Source organism: Acomys minous, assembly GCF_964271855.1.
Source record: "Acomys minous genome assembly, chromosome: 10".
Lineage (NCBI taxonomy): Eukaryota > Metazoa > Chordata > Mammalia > Rodentia > Muridae > Acomys > Acomys minous.
This window is the reverse complement of record NC_140491.1, coordinates 97827541-97846926: the sequence shown is the minus strand read 5'-3', so window position 1 is coordinate 97846926 and position 19386 is coordinate 97827541. Positions and strand designations below refer to the sequence as shown.

General features: G+C 39.7%; 1 protein-coding gene across 1 annotated transcript in view; it reads left to right on the top strand.

The window, feature by feature from the left end:
• Positions 1-19386, top strand: part of IFIH1 (interferon induced with helicase C domain 1) — a 53068-nt gene that overhangs the window by 6893 nt on the left and 26789 nt on the right. Inside the window, exons 2-4 of the mRNA XM_084798621.1 lie at positions 735-903; positions 6698-6844; positions 18843-18947. Of these exons, the coding sequence (XP_084654747.1) occupies positions 735-903; positions 6698-6844; positions 18843-18947 (421 nt within the window). The remainder of the gene's footprint in view (positions 1-734; positions 904-6697; positions 6845-18842; positions 18948-19386) is intronic.

Sequence of the window (19386 nt, the reverse complement as noted above, 5' to 3'; positions counted from 1 at the left end):
TTCAATTAGATCCCAAATAAAGAGACATGAATAAAAGACAGTAAAGGTCATACTCTGCCCTTTACACATGCATGCTCAGACAAGCACATCCACATACATGCATGCACATATCCATACAACACACACACACACACACACACACACACACACACACACACACACACGGTATAACATGAATACAGATTGAGGAAACTTCCTTTTGGCTTTGCTCATAGCAGCTCAAGTAAAGAATTTATTAGTCAATTTTCTAAAGTTTTTGCTTTGAATTTTATTTTGTGATGGGAACCTGTGCCTTAATGTACATGCAGAGGTCAGAGGACACCTTCTGAAAACTGGCTTTCCCCTTCTACCATGTTGGGGGGCCCAGGAGGCAAGTGAAACCCGGGAGGAGACTTAGAGCGAGTGCCTCTAACCTCTGCGCCACCTCATCAGCTTACTTTAAAAATGTCCTCTGGATTAAAAAAATAAATATATATGCATATATGTATATTTAGATGAGATTTTGGATTTTTTTTGTCCTGATAGACTCTAGAATAGTTACATGGAACCCTGCTGTCTTCGTTAGTGTTTGAATATAAGCTTTTGTTTATATGTATGCTTGATAGTTACATGGAACCCTGCTGTCTTCGTTAGTGTTTGAATATAAGCTTTTGTTTATATGTATGCTTGACCCCTTGTTTTCCTTAGGAATGTTTCCACTTTTAATATGTTCTTATTTTCTGTTGAAATAACAGATTTCTGCTGCAGGAAATAGTGGAAATGAATCAGGTGTAAGAGAACTGCTGAGAAGGATCGTGCAGAAAGAAAATTGGTTTTCTCCCTTTCTGGATGTTCTTCACCAAACTGGAAATGACGCACTAGTCCAAGAGCTCACAGGTGCTGGCTGCCCAGAAGACAATGAAGGTATTTCCAATTTTATCAGGAGGATTTTGTATACAGTATAGATGAGAATTCCATGATGCCTCGTACTGCAATGTCAAACATCAGGAGTTTCAGAATCAACATTTCTAAATAGGAAGATATTTTAGACTGTTGAGTTCCTTCCTTTCACAAACGAGGAAGCCCGTATGTAGGGAAGGCTAAGATATCCGACACCACCACCTGCAGCACACTAGGTAAGGGTATTGGTAGGTGACTACCCGTTCAGCAACAGTCCATCAGCAAATCTTATTTTTGAAATGAGATAATCACCTCAAATATTTATCAAGATAGGGTTAGCATTAGAAAGATACAGATAAACTGGAAGAAACTATATTTCTTTGTTTATAAAATGATAAAAAGGCTTATCCTTGCCAACATACCTAATTTTCACTTAATATGAATTTTTAAAATATTCCATAATAATATTCTAAAATAATAACTTATTTTTTACTTACTTTAGTTGTAAACTTAAGTTAAACTGCGCCACTGATTTTTTTCATACTATGTATCCTGAGTGCAAGTTGATTATTTATAAATTAGTTATCACTGGTATAATTATTGTATGCTAACTTCGCTTTTCCCTCTTCTATCCATTAGTCAGTAGTCATGAAGTGAACTTGTACCAGATGGTTTTCTAGGTGGCAAGGATGTGGCGTTGCAGGAGACCTGGAGTCTCTCTCCTGTTATAAAATGATTCACCCAGTAAATGATTTTTCTGAATTGTCTTTGCAAAGTAGAACCAATAATAGGTGATATTAATGAACTGTGATTAGTTGAATAACACTAAATTATAAGAGAAATTTTTACTATGTTTTATTGTATGATTTATGAAAAGCGTTCACTTTTTCCAGTAGTTTGAAGTTCTCAACCATGTAAATATATTTCATTCTCTTCATCAGAAGACCTCAGTACAGCTTTCAGAATCAGATAGTAATTCCATGGTGTTTTAAGTAGAAAGTTCTAATATTTCTACTAATATTGCATGTGTGAGTTTATCCATCTATAACTGTCTATATTGATTAATCAACATCATCTCTATCACCTACTTTTATATCTAAAGAGATGGAGGTAAAATACAGTAGGGAAAAAACTGGATAAAAAAAAGGTTGTTTTTACCGTGAACATTAGAGACCACTAAAGAATTATAAAATGATGTGAATGAGCCTACATGCAAAGTATGAAGAAGAGAGAATCATCTAAATGGATGTACAAGCTCATTGTATAATCAGCCTCCTCCCCACCCCAAGTAAATACCACACAGTATCAGCGTTTGATGCAAACATAGATGAGATTCTAAGGGCCTGAAGCTGTCTGCTTTCTTTGGCATTGCTTAAGAATTTAAGGGACTTAGTGAAGGGCGGGTCCAGCTAGCTTTCAAAAGTCAGATCAGACTGCCTGCAACTATTTCTGCACCACAAGCCTCACTCATGAGCCCCAGACTGCAAAACCACTGTCTTTGCCTTTGGTGGGTAAGTGTAGTTCTTGGCCTGCATTTAAAAAGCTTCCCTTTGCCTCAGAGACCAATTCAAAGGGCAGCTGGTTCTCAGACGTCAGCTGACTGTGGACATCCCAGGCACAGTAGATACATCTGAATCATAACACGTGCACCTAAGACTCAGGGAATGTATGTATGAAGAATGTAAGAGGTTGGGTACCAGGACCAGGAAGTCTACAGTGTGGCTGTGTCTCTTACAAAGGACAGGGAAGGTACAACCATGATACCCCAACAATATGGCTGCCTAAACAAGACCCATAATAACAATACCAATAGACGGGTGAGGTCTCCTAGGGTCCCACCACTAAATAAAATTATGAGCCACTAATGGCTGCTAGGAGAGGGAGAATTTGTCTCTCCCAGAGATACACCCCTAATTTATTATCTAATATGAAATAGTCAGCTCTGAAATCACAGTCAGGCAAAACCAAGCAGACCCTGCAAGTAGTATTTTATATTTATATGTGTGGGTGTGCACATATATATTTGTGTGTGTGTGTGTGTGTGTGTGTGTGTGTGTAACAATAAAAATCAAAGGAGGTCGTGAGTCTGAGAGGAAATGTGTGGGGGAGCATGGGAGGAGTTGGAAGCAGAAAACATAGGAAGGAAGGGAAGGAGGAAAAGGAAGTGATATAATTATATTTTAATTAAAATTGTCAAAACTTGGAAAAAAGTCAGGTAGAAGTTTCGTGAGCATTCTTTGTCCATGCATCCCTCTGCAGATGCAGGTATCTGGGTGCTACAGCCAACATGCGGAGGCTACAGGACAACTTTGGGTGTTGGTCTCTGGAATAGACTTTCTTTGTTGTTCACTCTGCACACACCAGGCTAGCTGGCCTGAGAGCCATGAGGCCTTCTCCTGTCTCTGCCTCCCACCTCATGGGGAGCATTGCCATTACACCAGAATGTGGCCTACCTCTCCCTGTTTTGTGCAGACTCTTCAAGCTTGTGCGACAACCTCTTTAGTCACTGATGTATCTTGGTTGATTTCTAAGAAAAATGACAAAGATGTGGGTTTTGTTTCTCCTGCTCAGTTCTGGAAAATGCAAAAGGAAATAAAGAACCATTCATCAAAAAGAGACCAAAACACACAAGAGATGGAGAAAACTTTAGCTTATCAATATAGAGAGAGATAGAGAAGCAGGCAGATCCTAAGGGAGAGATATTCTGAGGAGATGATGAAGGTGTGGCTGCCCAGACATCTGTGAAATGCATTATGGGCAGGGACAGCTCTGTCAGCTAGAGATTAGATCAACTTTTCAACTAAAGGGGACTGAAAAGCAAGGTGGGTAAAGAGGGAGCTGTCAGACCTCCTGGGTCTTCAGAAACAGAATGTAAAGCTATTCTTCAAGCAAAAGAAGAATGGCCTCAAAGAATGCACAGATCCCTCATCTGTGCCTGATGGTGGAGACGGCCCTGTAGTTTTAATGTGGTGCCTCAGAGGTAGGTGGACACCCCAGGACAATCCAAAATGGCAGCACAGTCAGAGAGACCAAAAGAGGAGTGATTTTGCCAAAGGGGCTAAAAAGGTAGAGTGTCAGATGGAGGAGAGCTATTCCTGAAGTTTTACGAGTTTATAGATGCTTTCTTGTCAGGTTTTGGGCTTGTTTAAGAGAAGTCACCCCTGCATTCATTTCTGTTTCTCCCTTTTAGAAAAGGATGTTGTTCTTTGCCAGTTTCAGGACTATATATTTTAGAGTTAAAATTGTCTAGCTGAACAGCCCTCCACTTGGGGGGGGGGAATCTACCTCAGGATGAGTCATACAAAGTCCTACTTGTACATGAGGCAGATAATTCAAATGGGCTTTGAACTTTACTTCAGGAAGCAGTTAACTAAGGTGCTAAGGGTGGGGCCCTAATTTGCTATGACTATGGCCTTTTAAAGTGAGGAACTAAGGCTGGCCAGTGGTGGTGCACACCTTTAATCCCCACACAGGAGAGACAGAGGCATGCAGGTCTCTGTGAGTTCGAGGCCAGCCTTGTCTACAGTGTGAATTCCAGGACAGCCAGGGATACACAGAGAAATCTTGTCTCAAAACAACAACAACCCCAGGAAAAAAAAGTTTAAGATAAAGAAGCAAAACAATTATCTTTCTTCTTAGCATTAAGAACCCAATGAGCAAGATGGAGTAGGTGAAGGAGATGACTTGACCAGGAAGCACATGACAGTTGATTAACTATGTGTAGAACAATGAGAAATAAATGTCTTCTCTTTGAAATGCCCAGTCTATGGTATGTTGCCATGGCAGAGGACCCCAGGCTTGAAATCCACATGCTTATCTGCTCCTGGCTCTTTCTCTCTTGCCTTTGGTCAGCTACTAGACCTCTTTGGGTTTCGTCTTACTTGTCTGTGGAATGGAGATAATAATATTACTTACCAACTAGAGTATTTTGAAAATTCAAATAGATACAAATGGCTTTGCGGTAGGTAGAAAATAAAACAAACTATTTTAATCTGTTACTGTTTATGTAATTTTTAATGTTTTGCTTGCATGTGTGTCTGTGTACCACTTGCATGCCTGGTGGCCCAGGAGACCAGAAGAAAGAAAGCATCAGATCCCTGAATTTATAATCATGAGTTGTCATATGGGTGCTGGAAATCAAACCTGAGTCCTCTGGAAGAGCAGTCAGTGCTCTAAATCGCTGAGCTACCTCTCCAGTTTTCCACTATCATATTTCTAAGCCTTAGTAACTGTTAAATAAAGAAGAAGAAGAGGTCTCCCATCACTGTTGGTTACTCAAAGGAACTGACACATAATTTCTGTTCAGGGATGAGATGTGTTAGTAGAAAAGACCTCAAGACCATGACTGGGCCGTTAGGTAGGAGACCACCAGCAGACAACAGTACGACGTATGGGAAGCAACATAATTGGGAAGAGGAGCTTCTTTTCGACCACAGAGGGGCTTCATTAAGAAGAGCAGCTCAGGGTAGGAATAAAGATGAAGAGACATGGAGGGGCCCAGGGAAGAGAGCCTTCAGGAAATCCTCTGAGTCTTATAACGTTTTGGAGAACAGCAGGAAGATTTATATTGTGTGGTTTAGGTTTGGTGTAGGTTATGTGGCAGGAAGAATCATCAGGCAGCTATTGTACAGGTGGGACCATGAATTGGATGTTGGTGGAGTGGCCCGATGTCTTGATGTCTTCAGGGTGTGGGATCTGAAGTCTTAGAGTGACTAGTGTCTTAAAGGTGGCAGGGCAGCAAGGCAATAGCGGGTAGCTATAAACGTTGTCAATTTAGCTTTGTCTAAAGCCACAATGGTTTTCTTCAGGAAAATTTTCTATGTGAGGCAGGTTGAGTTTCCCTTTGCTGTCTAGAATGGGCTAATCTGAAAAGATAGTTTAGGATTCTATTTATGGCTTCAAACTCCTATGACAGGCTGAAGTTTTACAAGAGAAAACAAACAACTCCTGACTTTATTTTCCCTCCGTGGCCTGTCCAGCCTTTTAACATTGCAACACAGCACTGTTGGCAAAACACAGGCAGAGGACCACGAACTAGAGCTACAAAGAACAAAATAGTCATACACACACACACACACACACACACACACACACACACACACACACACACACACACCCCTCCAAAACTCATAGTGTATTAAGTAGGTTTATGAGTTTGTGTTGGCGTGCATTCATACGCCCCCACATACAGCTGACTGTGCATATGGCCAGCAGGCTGCAACTTGAATACTCCTGTGTGCTGGGGGCCAAAGAGCAGGAAACTTAAAATGGAAAAGGGGAGAAAATAGACTATTTCATTCAATTAAAAAAAAAAAATCCCAGGGATCCAGAACACATGGATTCAGCCTGACATTAAAGCAGATGCACATCTCATGAACATGGAGGCAGGAACAAAATGGCAAGGAAGAGCTAAAGAAAGCCACACAATTTGCATTTCCATTAAATTAATTCAGCCTTAAATAGAGCTTGGAGTCACTGACTCAGTGAGTGACTCCTCAAAGACGATGGTCACACAGGAAGTCATCCCACTTACCTTGGGATTTGATTAGTATTTACTCAGCTTGCCTTTTTATATGAAATTTGATGGCTCTACAAATACTCAACTGTAGTCATGCTAAAAGAAAAAAGAATATGTCTCATTGTGTGATACTAAAAAAATCACGTGTGCTAAGTCTTTGGAAATGTCAAAGTTTGAAAGTGTATACCGTGCGTGGGAAATTGACCTCTGTTTTATTTTCAGAGCACCCATGGCATCTGTCCACACTGGGTAGAAACCTGTGTTGTCCTGTCATTTACATCTGATGCTTACTATTCACAGAGTTGGAGATTGCATCTCACAACAATGGGCCTGAAGCGAGTGGGTCCCTTCTGTCTGCTATAGAAGAGACAAGTCCGGAGACAGAGGCCTGGACCACAGAGGATACATCACCAGAGGCCTCTTTTACAGACTCTTCAGTGACCACGGGTATGTGACACATCAAGATGCTTTCCAGAAAAATCAGTCAGGACACTTATGACACCAGGGCCTGTGAAACACAAGGGGAATTTGGACACTGGTATTAGTGAGAGTTTTTGTTAAAATAATATTTTAGGGAAGATTAAATTGAAATTATTACTCTTGGGTTTAAATATCTTTAAATGGATATAGTATTACTAGCATGAATAGGAATATTTTTGCTTCTAATTTCACTTTCTAAGAAATGTATTGTCATTCTAATGTGATAAATAACTTCAGTGTGTGCTTATCTCTCATGATTTTCAAGTTATTTTCAAATATGCTAGTGATGAAGAGCCACAGACAATTAGTGACTGTGGACAGGGAGAACTAATACTCACTCCTCATGGATGAGCCCCCAGTCGGTTATCCAATACTAAGTGATCAGCTCTAAAGATGGAAAGACACGCAGCACTAAACAGATTCTGGCTGTATTTATGTGTGTGTGTGTGTGTGTGTGTGTGTGTGTGTGTGTGTGTGTGTAACAACAATAATTGAAGCATAAGAGGCCATGATTTTCAAAGGGTGTGTGTCAGGGTCAGGGGTACAGTTGGAAGGAAGAGGGGAGCAGAATAATGTATTTTAACTATAAATATATAACTATATATATATAACTATATATATATAACATATATTATATATATATATATATGTATATATATATATATATATATATATGTAGAGTGGAATCCAGTCATTAAATGATGAGTTTTGATCATTTACTATCCTTAGAAATTTGTCAAGTTTTGTATTTACACAATTTAACTTTTAATAATTGCTGCATCTAACAAAATTCCTAAACATATTCCAGCTTGCCCTTTACACCCTAGTCTAAACTAGCCCTTCTTCTGTGCTCTCTCTGTTTAACGAAGCTGCATTGCAGAAAATCTGGCATGCATAGGAACACTCTGAAGCCACCCATGCTCCCACAGTGTGCATTGTGGGTAACATGTGGGGTGCCCGGGCCTGTCTTTCTGCACACCTGCATGTAGAACTGTAACGTGTCCTGTGTTCAGTTTAGGTGTTGCTCAGGGTTTTCACTGACTGAGTAATAGTGACACCATTTGGGTGCAATTAAACAAGTGTTGACACTGAGCGTGTTTCCAAATTACTGCATCATGAACAATGCCTTTAGAGCCCTCTGTGCTTATGCCACGCTTAACTCATTAAGAGCATATATAATTGGAATTTCTGGGTCAAACGATTTATATGGTTTTAACACATTTGATACTTAGTGTCAGCTCTCACTGTAGGAATTTATACACTGTTTTCCCGACTAAAGGACTGCCTGCTTCCTTCAAGCTTTTCTGTAGAGTGCTACATCACTTACAGTCTCTGCCAACTCAGTTACAATAAATACTGAAAATTTGATCTTTGACTCATATTAGAAATTTTCTGATCTGTACTATTTTTTTCAAATCCCTTCTCTTTTGACTGTTTTTGAGTACCTGTCACCTTTCATATTGAGACATTTGTATTTTTCTCCTGGTTTATATGAATTATTTAAATATGTAACATATCTCATCAATAATATTATTTTTATAACTTATGTGGGTTTTTAAAACCCCATTCAGAGTATTTGGTTTTTAAACTTATAATTTTTTAACATATATTAATACTAAAAATTTAGTGGGATTCATTGTAAAATTTCTCTGTATATGCACATTGTGTATTCTCCCTTTCCCACTCGTAGGCTGCCTCGTTTTATATTTTTCAATTCTCATATATGGAAGGCAGCTTGCATACTGGCCTTTCGGTGTCATTATAATAATGTGTTTGGGGTTTTTTGAAAGGCAGTACTTCTGAGGTGTTCATGATGAAATGAACCCCCAGGTAGACGGGGCTTGTTGAAATAGAGTTGCACCCGAGATTCCAACTTCGTCACCAGGTCACCGGCACCTGCTGCTCCTGGCCCCAGACACCCAGGCAGTGGCGAGAGAGTTTAAGGCATAGAGCACGAAAGCATTTAAACCTCAATACAACAGGCTTTGTGTTTTCCAACAAGTGAGTGCCCGAGCCTGTGCCTTTCTTCCGAAAACGTGATTCTCCAAGACAGCCATAGCCAGATAGGGGGACTCATGATTTACCAGTCTGTGTGTGCTGCCTGACATCACCGTGGCTCACTAGCCATCTTAGAAACCCACTCACATCTGAGCTCGCATCCTAAACAGAACCCAGGGACATCCCGTCAGCTTGCAGTTGTCTAGCTTAGGTTTCAAAGTGGGAGAATTTAAAAGCCAGAATTTTAAATTTCTCTATTATTCTTTAATATAAAGATCCATTCATCTTCTTTCTTTCTTTTTTTTAAATATATATTTTGTTAATTTATTCATATTCCATCTAAATTGTTATCCCATCCCTTGTATCCTCCCATTCCTCCCTCCCTCCCATTTTCCCCCTACTCCTGTCCCCTATGACTGTGACTGAGGGGGACCTCCTCCCCGTATATGCTCATAGGGTATCAAGTCTCTTCTTGGTAGCCTGCTGTCCTTCCTCTGAGTGCCACCAGGCCTCCCCATCCAGGGGACTCTTTCGTTCATTTTCTTAAGCTTAGCGTGGGCTATGGGTCATAACAATGCCCTGAGTGGGTAGAAACGATAGGGGTTGGCTTTTCTTGTTGGTTTGTTTTTGCTTTTGTTTTCTGATATCCTTACTTTCTGACGTTATTTTCATGCTGACCTCTCTGCCTCCCCTCCCTTCCTTCACTTCTTTTACTTCAGAAAAGCTCATACACTTCCTACGAGTACCAGCGCTTCTGTTGAACCCTGCATATGCAGTGAGGAACACAGTAGAACAGGCCACAGCTCTCCGTGGAGCGTCCCTCTCTGTGGTGTTGGCCCCGAAATTCACCTTAGGACTAAGCTTTAGTGCAAAATATCCAAATGCGTGTTATCAAGAGAGAGCTTGCACAGTAATCTAGACAGGCACCTAGAACTGCATCAGGTCACATGGGTCCTCGCATGTGCTTGGTCTTCCGGAGCCTGCATCCGGGAACAGGTCAAGCTCTATCCTGGGCCCTTCCAAGGCAAGGGCCGAGCGACTTTGCTTCAGAACTCTGCTTTAGACACGGCTGCTAACAAATGCCTTGAGTTATCCCTGGATCCTGCTTCTTAAATAGTCTGATTTTATGAAGCAAGAATTACCAATAAACGAACAAACAAGCAAAAACCACTTTTAGACTAGAGAAGTCACTTCCTGATATTTGCTTTTTCATTTTGTGGTGCTGATGGTGGGACTTATGACCTCTCCCATGCTGGGAAAATGCTCTGCTACTAATCTCTGCATCCCACCTGTGGAATGACTTGAATCCCAATATTTATTGCTAAATTTAATAGAGGATTCACCTGTCTAGTCAATATTAGAATTAGCAATTAAAATATTTGTGAAAGCATGCCATAGTTTGTTACATATTTGCATAATACTATACACAGCTTAATGATAAAGATATGTGTGTTTATTTTGTGTTCTAACACAATGGGTAAATATTTCCCATAGTTGTTAAAAGTAACAACAACAATAACAACAACAACAACAACAACAACAACAACAACCCATTGTTCCTTAAGCTGTACATGTTCTGTAAATGTGGACTTTTTTTTTATGTGCAGCAACAAAAGATAAGAGAAGTTTGTAATTTTAAGTCAAGACATTTCCATCTTTCTGAACCAGTTTATATGTCTTTAGTTGATGGCAGTTTGTCACACTTAAGTCTATTTACTGTGAGCAGCTTTTACATGGAGGAGTTGCCTTTACAACCGTTTGCTTCCTTCACCCCTCACCAGGCAGTGCTCTGGCTCACACTAAATCAATTTTAATGACATTTATCCTTCTTCCTAAGGGTGACAGGCTAGGATTCTCCAGTGGAAAGTTCTAGATGATGGTTTCACCCTTTCACCTCTTTTTGGGCTTGGCCTTTCTTCTCATTCACTATTCAGAACTGATTGCTTCTAGCTCCAAATGAACAGCACAGACTACCCCCCTCTTACACACACACACACACACACACACACACACACACACATACACAAAGAAACGTGTGCACACACATGCACACCTCATATGGAGTAGGGTAGGTAGGAGGAACATTGAGAGAAATATGGGGGGCTTAGGGGAAGCAGGAGGAGGAAATGGGTGGTAATAACAACAATATTTTATTGTACACATATATGAAATATGAATAAAGGAAAATGTTTAAGCAAGATGGCGTCTCCCCCTCAAAATGCAATTATTAATTAAAATAAAGGAAAGTTTTTTTTAAAAGCTTTGTATTTCCTAAATTAAACTCCTAAACAACAATATAGCACTTCTGCATTCTGAAGCCAATGGCTGTTTTGGAACTAAGAAATACCACAGAATTTATATTTTTTCCTCACACCATACCAACACAAAATATTCCAAAGGGACTTAACCCATTCTATGGATTGTTTACAGAGAAATTTCAAAAGTCCTTTCTAAATATCTGTTTTTGCTTTGTCAAAACAGGTGGGCTTTTAAAAATTATTCTTATATTTTAGGTAGTAAAGTAATATGGCAAAATAAAAGTATACTAAATGATATTTCAAACAGGAAAAATATTATTGAGTTTGGAGGAAACTCTATTGTGTAGCACTAAACAACCAAAACCGGGGAGGCTTCTCTTATGGACCCATTAGGAGCGCCTTGTTTGGACCCTAGAAATGCAAGTACCTCAGAATGGTCAGCAGAGGGCGCTTTGACATTTGTAAACAGCAAGGATTTCTCTGTTCCAGTATGGAAAATTATAATGTAACTAGCATGCCATGTGTGAATACACAGTGCGCATGACCCAGAACGCATGTGTATATTTTGATTTATATATTCGTTCACGTGAAGATTTTAAAATTCCACCCCAGCTAATGAGCTCACCAACCTGCTTGTTTTCAGACTGTAATACCTTCTTTTTCATTCCCCCATATGTTCAGCTCCTTAGGTTTATCCGGTGACATTATTCTTTGGAATATAGTGTGGATATATTTTGCATAGATCATGTTCTGTAGGAGGGGTTTAAAAATTGACCTTTATAAAACAGCCTCTTTCTCCCTGGCCCAATCTGTCACGGCACTGTTGTTGTTGTTGTTGTTGTTGTTGTTGTTGTTTGTTGTTATTGTTTGTTTTTTTTCCTTTTTATAGACCAAAGTCCAATCTTAGGTTTGGTCTCTACTTACTTCTGTGAAAGTGTCACAAGATTTATCCTTGCACTTAAGGATCTGAATAGTGTTCCCTATCACTATCCTGCGGTTTTTATCTAGTGACTTTTAGGATCTCTAGAAATAAATGCCGCAGGATTTGAAGCTAAGGGAAGCTCATTGCCTTACTGTCTCAGATTAAGTGAGCTGTCCTTCTCATTTTCCTAAATTTAGTTATCACTGAGTGCTGAGAACTTGCAGCACTCCTGGGGCTGTTTAAGGGTGGATAGTAAGTTCAAGAGAGAGAGAGGGCGAGGGCAAAGAGAGAAGTGTAGAGATGTTGGGGTTGGTGCTTATAAAGGGTTTTATTCTTTCTCTTCTCAAACTCAGCGTGTTATGTGACTCACAATTGCCCAGCAGTCCTAAAAGGGCTATCTGCAAATCACTCTCACTTGAGGCACGAGGCCATGGGCATTTTATCAGAAGGAAAACTGAGCAGTGCACTTCTAGAGTGTAGTTAGCATAGACTGGGTTTGTTTCCACACCAGTTTGTAAGTATAAACAACGTTTTTTTTTTCTTTTTCAGCAGAATCATAACAGAGATATCATTTTAAATTTTAATTTGATTATTAGATCTTACTTTCTCTCTTCTGAGATGTGAGAAAGGCTGGAAAGGCAGCTTATATTAGGAAGAACGAAGCGAGTTGGCCAGGCCACACCAAGCCATTGTGTTTGTATCTTAAAAATGATATATTCTGGGCAAAGAAACATAGATTTCATGATCCCCAAAAGAAACAGTAATCGATTCACAGAAGATCAATTAAAAAAAAAAAAGAAAGAAAGAAAAGAAAAGCATCAAGACCTAGGTGTTCAAGGGTTCAAGAGAAGACGCGTAAAAGAAGGAAGCTTACTTAAGAGGGAAGAGCAGACGTTTGCCTGGGCCTGGCAGAGCTGGCTTGTGCTAGGTTTGTGAACAGAGATGTCTGATAACATATCAGCCTGAGTGAAGTAACAGAAGCTTCCCGAAGTAAAAGAGAAATCCCGAAGTGTGTCAGAACATGTGCTGAAAAAGGGTGTGTCAGAACATAGCAGTGGGTGTTAAGGCCTCTAAGACCAACGAAAGCCAATGTGTTTCTCTGAGTAATTTCTCCTGTTGCTTCCCCCAAGGCAAAAACTCCCTTGAAATTAATAATTAATTGCCTGGATAGTTATAGGATACCATCACAACGCATGTGGGGCTTTTCAGACGTTGGTTGTGAGGAATCAACTCAGGCGCGTCTACTGACAGCTTGACGTTGCCCACAGTGATGAGAAGAGATAATGCCGTGGAAGCTGGTGGTCGCTTTAAGCCCCTGCAAGCTGTTGAGCCTTACCTGTGCACCCTTAAGTTTATCTGCCCCTGCGCTTCCCTTCCGGCTGGTGGGGGCCGCTTAGATCCTCGGCCTTTTCAACAGGAACCTGTAAATGTGTAAGATTTCCAACCCAACCCCTCCTATCTTGCAGTCCCTGGTCTTTGTTAATGTCAGGACTTCTGGTGTGATGATCATCAAGGTCGTTCCTCTCTAGAACATTCTGCCTCCATTATTTATTGGCAGCTAAGGAACAAGCCCTTCTGGTGGGTGTAGTCACCCTGACAACGATATATATATATTTTAATGCCTTTCTGTGTTCTGACCCCAGAGCAAAGGATAGCAGGCAGAGAGATGATACAAGTTAAGCCAACATCATTACGCATGATTCAAATTTAATTCTAGCTGAAATATTTCAGCACGGAAAAAAAAAAAATCTATAAACAGGAGCAGAGGAGCTCCACGGATGGCCATGTGGGCCTGTGGCTCTAAGAAAGATTTTTTTTTTCCTCTCTCTCTCTCTCTCTCTCTCTCTTTGGGGAACTCATTTCCTAGAAGCTTGGATTCAGGAGAGAATATGCAAGGTGGGTGGTGGTGGCTCCTCTCCGTTCTGTGGGAACACATGTTCCCTGGCACAAAGAGCGAACTATGACAGACCAAAATCTGAGCGTGTGTGTAGATCCATATACATAGAGCCGAAAATAAAAGTAATCTATTTCCTCTCAAAGGAACGATCATTATTGCTAAAGGAAAGGAAATAGGTATTATTGGTAGAATGGAAGTAAGCACGTTTAACAGGTCTGTGCAAGCCTTGCGTGTGCGCCAACACGAGGGCGTGCTGCAATCCTTCAGGATGGTCTTTGACAGGAAGGTTATGAAACTGGGCAGCAGGTAGGTGTGATGTTCGAGCCCGAGGTGAGGTCATAAGTAAGAGACACCTAAGACTACTATGGGAGGTGAAATTTGATGAGATGTTGGACCCTGTCACCTCCAGCCCCCTGGAGAACAGCTTTGTTCTTCATCAAGGTGCATGGAAGTCCTTTTCGCTGCCGCCTTTGCCTGCTGGAATGTGAACCCACTTTTCATCCCAGAGAAGCTGTGAAAGACTGAGGCGAGCCTGAAAAGATAGAGGCTGCCGAGGGAAAAGTTTGTGGGCTAGGAGAAAGTCTACCTGGGGGAAGGAAGTTGGTTTTTACCTAAGGAAGCCCAGTTCTTTTAAGAAAACCCAGCATTGCTAGTTCAGTGCTTGCTGGTTTTAGTATATTCCAGCAGAGGGCAGGCGTTGCATTAAAATGAATCTAAACTCACCAACCCCCTTCCCTATTTTCTCTTTCAATATTTAATTGTAAATTTTTGGGGGGTTCTAAATTATTTTAAAATGTTATAAAGGTGTTTATGGTATAAAACACATTAAAATATGAAATGTTAATGTTTTTGACTATTACTGAAATATTCAAGATATTTTTAAAAATGAAGTTAAATGAGATTTTTTTTTTTGCTCCCCACGGTTTGTCTCAGAGATTTACTGTAATTGTGAACAAAGCTGTTGTTTTTATCTTATTTGTGATGTTATTATTCTTTTTTTAAAAATTGAACAAGGGTAACTTTCTTTGGTTCTAATAAGTTTGGTATAGACAACTATATTATAGACATATACTGCCATTTTTAAATGTATTTCATAGCTTTGATAATTCCTTAGGGGGAAAATGACACATGTGAAAGTCCATTAAACCCATTACAAACTTTGATTCCAATTATAAGTACAATTCTCAAGAATTTGATTTTTTTTTTCTCTCTTCAAAATTCTGTCCCTGGTGTAACAGGTTCGTTCCTACAATAAAATGTAAAGCTATAGGAGCTTCTATCTATATTTCTAAATAAGAACCAGCACCTGTGAGCGGTGGCTGAGTTCAGCTCTGGGAAGCTTCACCAGGGCACAGAGCACACATCTTCTGCACAGCAAAGCCCGGCCTCCAGCCCCATTTTATATGTCAGTTTTAAGAGAGTACACACGTGAGTGTGGATATTAGACTGACCTGCTTTGAAAACTCCAGGGACAAAAACAAAGAATCCTAAGTAAATCAGTTGTAGCAATTCAATTTTTTGGTACATAAACACAAAACATTTTGTCTTTTGTTTTTGTAACACAATACATCAACAATTTCTTGCTATCGTTTTTCTGGAGGTGTGTGTGTGTGTGTGTGTGTGTGTGTGTGTGTGTGTGTGTGTGTGTACATGCACTTTTTAAAAATTATTTAATTCATACAGAAAACCTTCAGGGAAGGCAGTCTTAATGTTATTAGAGATAGACTATTTTCTTTACTATTAAATTTGTTTCCTTTCATACTTATATTTCTAAGAAAGAACTAGTCGAAGTTCACAAAAATGTGCTGCTCAGGAAACTACATTATTTTCATGAGGAGAAACTGAGGTTTTGTCTATACTTGAAACGACAAAGCAATGGAGCTGTCTGTCCTCCCTTTTCCTGTTACAGTCAGCTCTGCCAGTTGCTGCAAAGACAGACGAGTCCCATCTTAATATGTGTGCAAAAATGAGTGTTGCTGGATGAGTGGAAAGTTTGTGTCCATCCATGAGTCAGAAATATCAGCTAAGTGCAAACGTCTCTCTAACCGGTTTCTTGGAAAGCTAAGGTGTTTTAATTTGTATGGAAAACTTGACGCTATGATAAAAAATGATTTCCTAAAGTGAATTTCTTTTTATTCAGCACCAAGGGCATAGGAGCTTACCGGCCTTCTTCACACAAATTATGAGACGTGCTTGCTACTGTTAGAAAACACTGAGATGCTGGGGACATGGCTGAATCCTTTAACCTCTCTGAATATTGCTTCCTCGCCTATAAGATGGAGCTGTTAGTGGGCGTGTCTACTGCAGAAGATGCTGGCTATCATAATTTGCATTTCATCTGGGAAAGCTCCGAGCTCAGGGTTCTTCTGACACAGTGCAGATTTGATTGTGAAATCTACATAACCCAAATGATGAACTTAATCAGTCACACTCTGTATTTAGTAGCAACGTTATTATCAATAAATTATCTGTACATGCTGAAAAAGCCTCCATCCCAAACTTGCATATGCTCGAAAAAAGCTGGGGTAAATCCCAACTTTATATCTCCTAAGAATCCGTTTAAGGTCATAGTGTAATTGCTAATGATTGGAAAATGAAGTGAAAAGTCAAATATGGTTTTCATATCTACTACTCACACTGGAAAATTTGTTGGGAACAATATTCAATTTCTAGATTGTATTTATTGGCATGTTCCCAACCACTTTAGTATACTCCTCAGCTCTCGATTCTACATTTAAAATAACAAATGGAAAGTATGTCAAAATTTACTTTTTGCCACAGAAATCTTGGCCTATATGTCTAGAACTGGAATTATCTTTGCAATGACATTTTCCCATCTCATTTTACACCTTGCCTTCCCCTTACAAATCATATTCTCTTTTCATCAGTACATCTGCCCAAAACGCTCTCCGACTTGACAGTTCTACCCCACACTCGCCTCTGAGCTTCTAACAAGACATACCTCTGGGAATTGCAAAGTGCCATATTTAAAATCTCTCTGTGAGATATACAGGTTTTCCTGTGTGATCATGAGGGATTCCTCAAATCTGAGTTCCAGAGCTAATCTATGACAACCGATAAGCACAGTATTTTCACATTAGTGTATTTATGTTGTGCTAATATACTTAAACAGTATGTATGTCCATTGAGAGCTTTTTCACAACTTTCTTTTCAGCTTCTAATTTTTAAGGACAGTGCCTTACATATTTGCTTAGGGTGGGTTGAAATTTCACAATATCTAAATGGATTTGGTCAAAGTATGGGGAGATGTCAAGAACATAACCCCATAAGGCCAACAAATTACTGTTACACACAGGGCATGAATGACTTTCAAATATTTCACTCTAAGTTAAAGGAGGGTTGTATGCTGCACAAATCAACTCCCATGACATTCTGGAAAGGGTAAAACTGTGGGGCCAGAAACCAGACCAGTGATAGGCAGGGGACAGCAGAAAAGTATTGACAACAAAGAAAGAGAACTTGTAGGGACATAGAAATATCTTCACAGTGGTAGTGTGATACCTGAAAACGTTTGTCAAACTCAGGAGAGTGATCTTCATGATGAAGCTAAGTACATCTGATTCAGAATGACTAAGCACTTAAAACAAAGAACACACTAAGAACTTTGACCCTACACTGTCTCCTTTCCAAGTTGTCCCCAACAATATACGATGTGTTTGTTTTCATCTGTCTCTATTTCAGTGCCAAAAAACAAAACAACAACAACAACAACAACAAAACCCTGTGCTACTGATAGTAGTTTAAATAACTAACAGAAATCTTAATACAGCTTACTAGTGTTTGGAGATGAAATGATAATTGCCTACCAAGTTATAAATATAAATATTACAAAATCAAATTGATTATAGAACGGTATGAAATGGGATGCCCGCCTTAGTAAGACATTAATCATTTGACTTTCATTTCAGTTAAGCTCTTCGGCCAGCAGGTTGTTGTGTCTAGCACTGCATAGTGGGTAATCCAAGTGAAAAAAGGTAACTGGTCCTGCATCCTGTTTTCCATAAGAGGAGCCTAGGATCAGAACAACCTGGACAGCAAGCGTCACAAGTCTTTCTGTTTCCAAGTCAGTTTCAAGAACCCCTGTGTCCTGACATTTTTCAGTTTAGAGTGTTGGCTCTGATCCTTGTGGATGAGATGGCATTCATCTTTGGGGATAAGCTGGATAAGGAAGAAGTTTGTCAAGGAAGTGACCCTGCCTACTTAGAGCAGCACTGGGATGCAGCGAAGGGCAAACACTTGCCGTTCATACTCTTGGGCGATGGCAGCTTCATGTAATTATAGTAAAGAGAAACATTTCCAGACTCACAGACGCTAACAAACGCAATGCCAAACGTCAGTCATATTCTCTTTGAGAAGATTCTTTTTGAGATCTTTAAATTCATGTTTATTTATCTCTGAAATGTTAATTTCCTAACTGGTCAGTAGGTCTGTGTGCTTTATTAAATATTATGCTTTGCTCATCGCACCGTCATGTTGTACAATGCGGCCCAATGGTTTCTATAACAACTTTTATTTAAAAGCTGCTATTAAGCTTAAAGGCTCTTTTCAGGAGACAGAATTTATGTGTACAGGTAAGATACATAATTCAAATCCCAAATGCGCAGGAATTCACATTTACTTTGCTGTTGGGTGTTAAGGACTGTGGGTAGGTAATGTGGATTTGAGTCATTCTCGGCAGCTGCTCATCCATAGTGGAATGTTTTTAGTGTAGCCTGTGAGAAACTCTTACCTTTTATTCATACTTGCTTGGGTGTGCCTTTCCCCCACTTGCACTGAACTGTATGTACTGTGTGCTGTAGAGGTGTGCAGTTAAAATACGTTTATTCTCAGAAATATTTTTTAAATATTTTAAAATGTTTTCCTTTGCAGAATCAGACACAAGTTTGGCAGAAGGAAGTGTCAGCTGCTTAGATGAAAGTCTTGGACATAACAGCAACATGGGCAGTGATTCAGGCACCATGGGAAGTGATTCAGGTACTGCCTAACTGTTGTGTAAACCTGAAAAAGTGTGAAATAAGACACCATATAGTGGAATGCACAGGGGCTGTTCATGGCCTCCCTAATGGATTTATGCAATTAAAGCAATTTTTCAACAGCGAGTCATTTTGGAACTTTGCCATTTACTTTCCTTAACAGTATAACTTGCTCAAGTCTTACAAGAAAAACTATCATTTTGATCTAGTGCATATCTTTCGGTCAGGCATAAATCACGTCCCATAGACTCATGTCATTTATTGTGTTCATGAGATCTGCTTCAGTTCATTTAAGTGTACTGAAATTCTTTGTGAAGTTTGGTATATTTCTCTCTTACAGGATTATTTTTTTATATTTTATTTTCAAAGTACTAAGACAGAAAACTAATACTCTGGATAAAACTCATGTGGCTACAGATAATAAATAGGGTCCCTCTTAA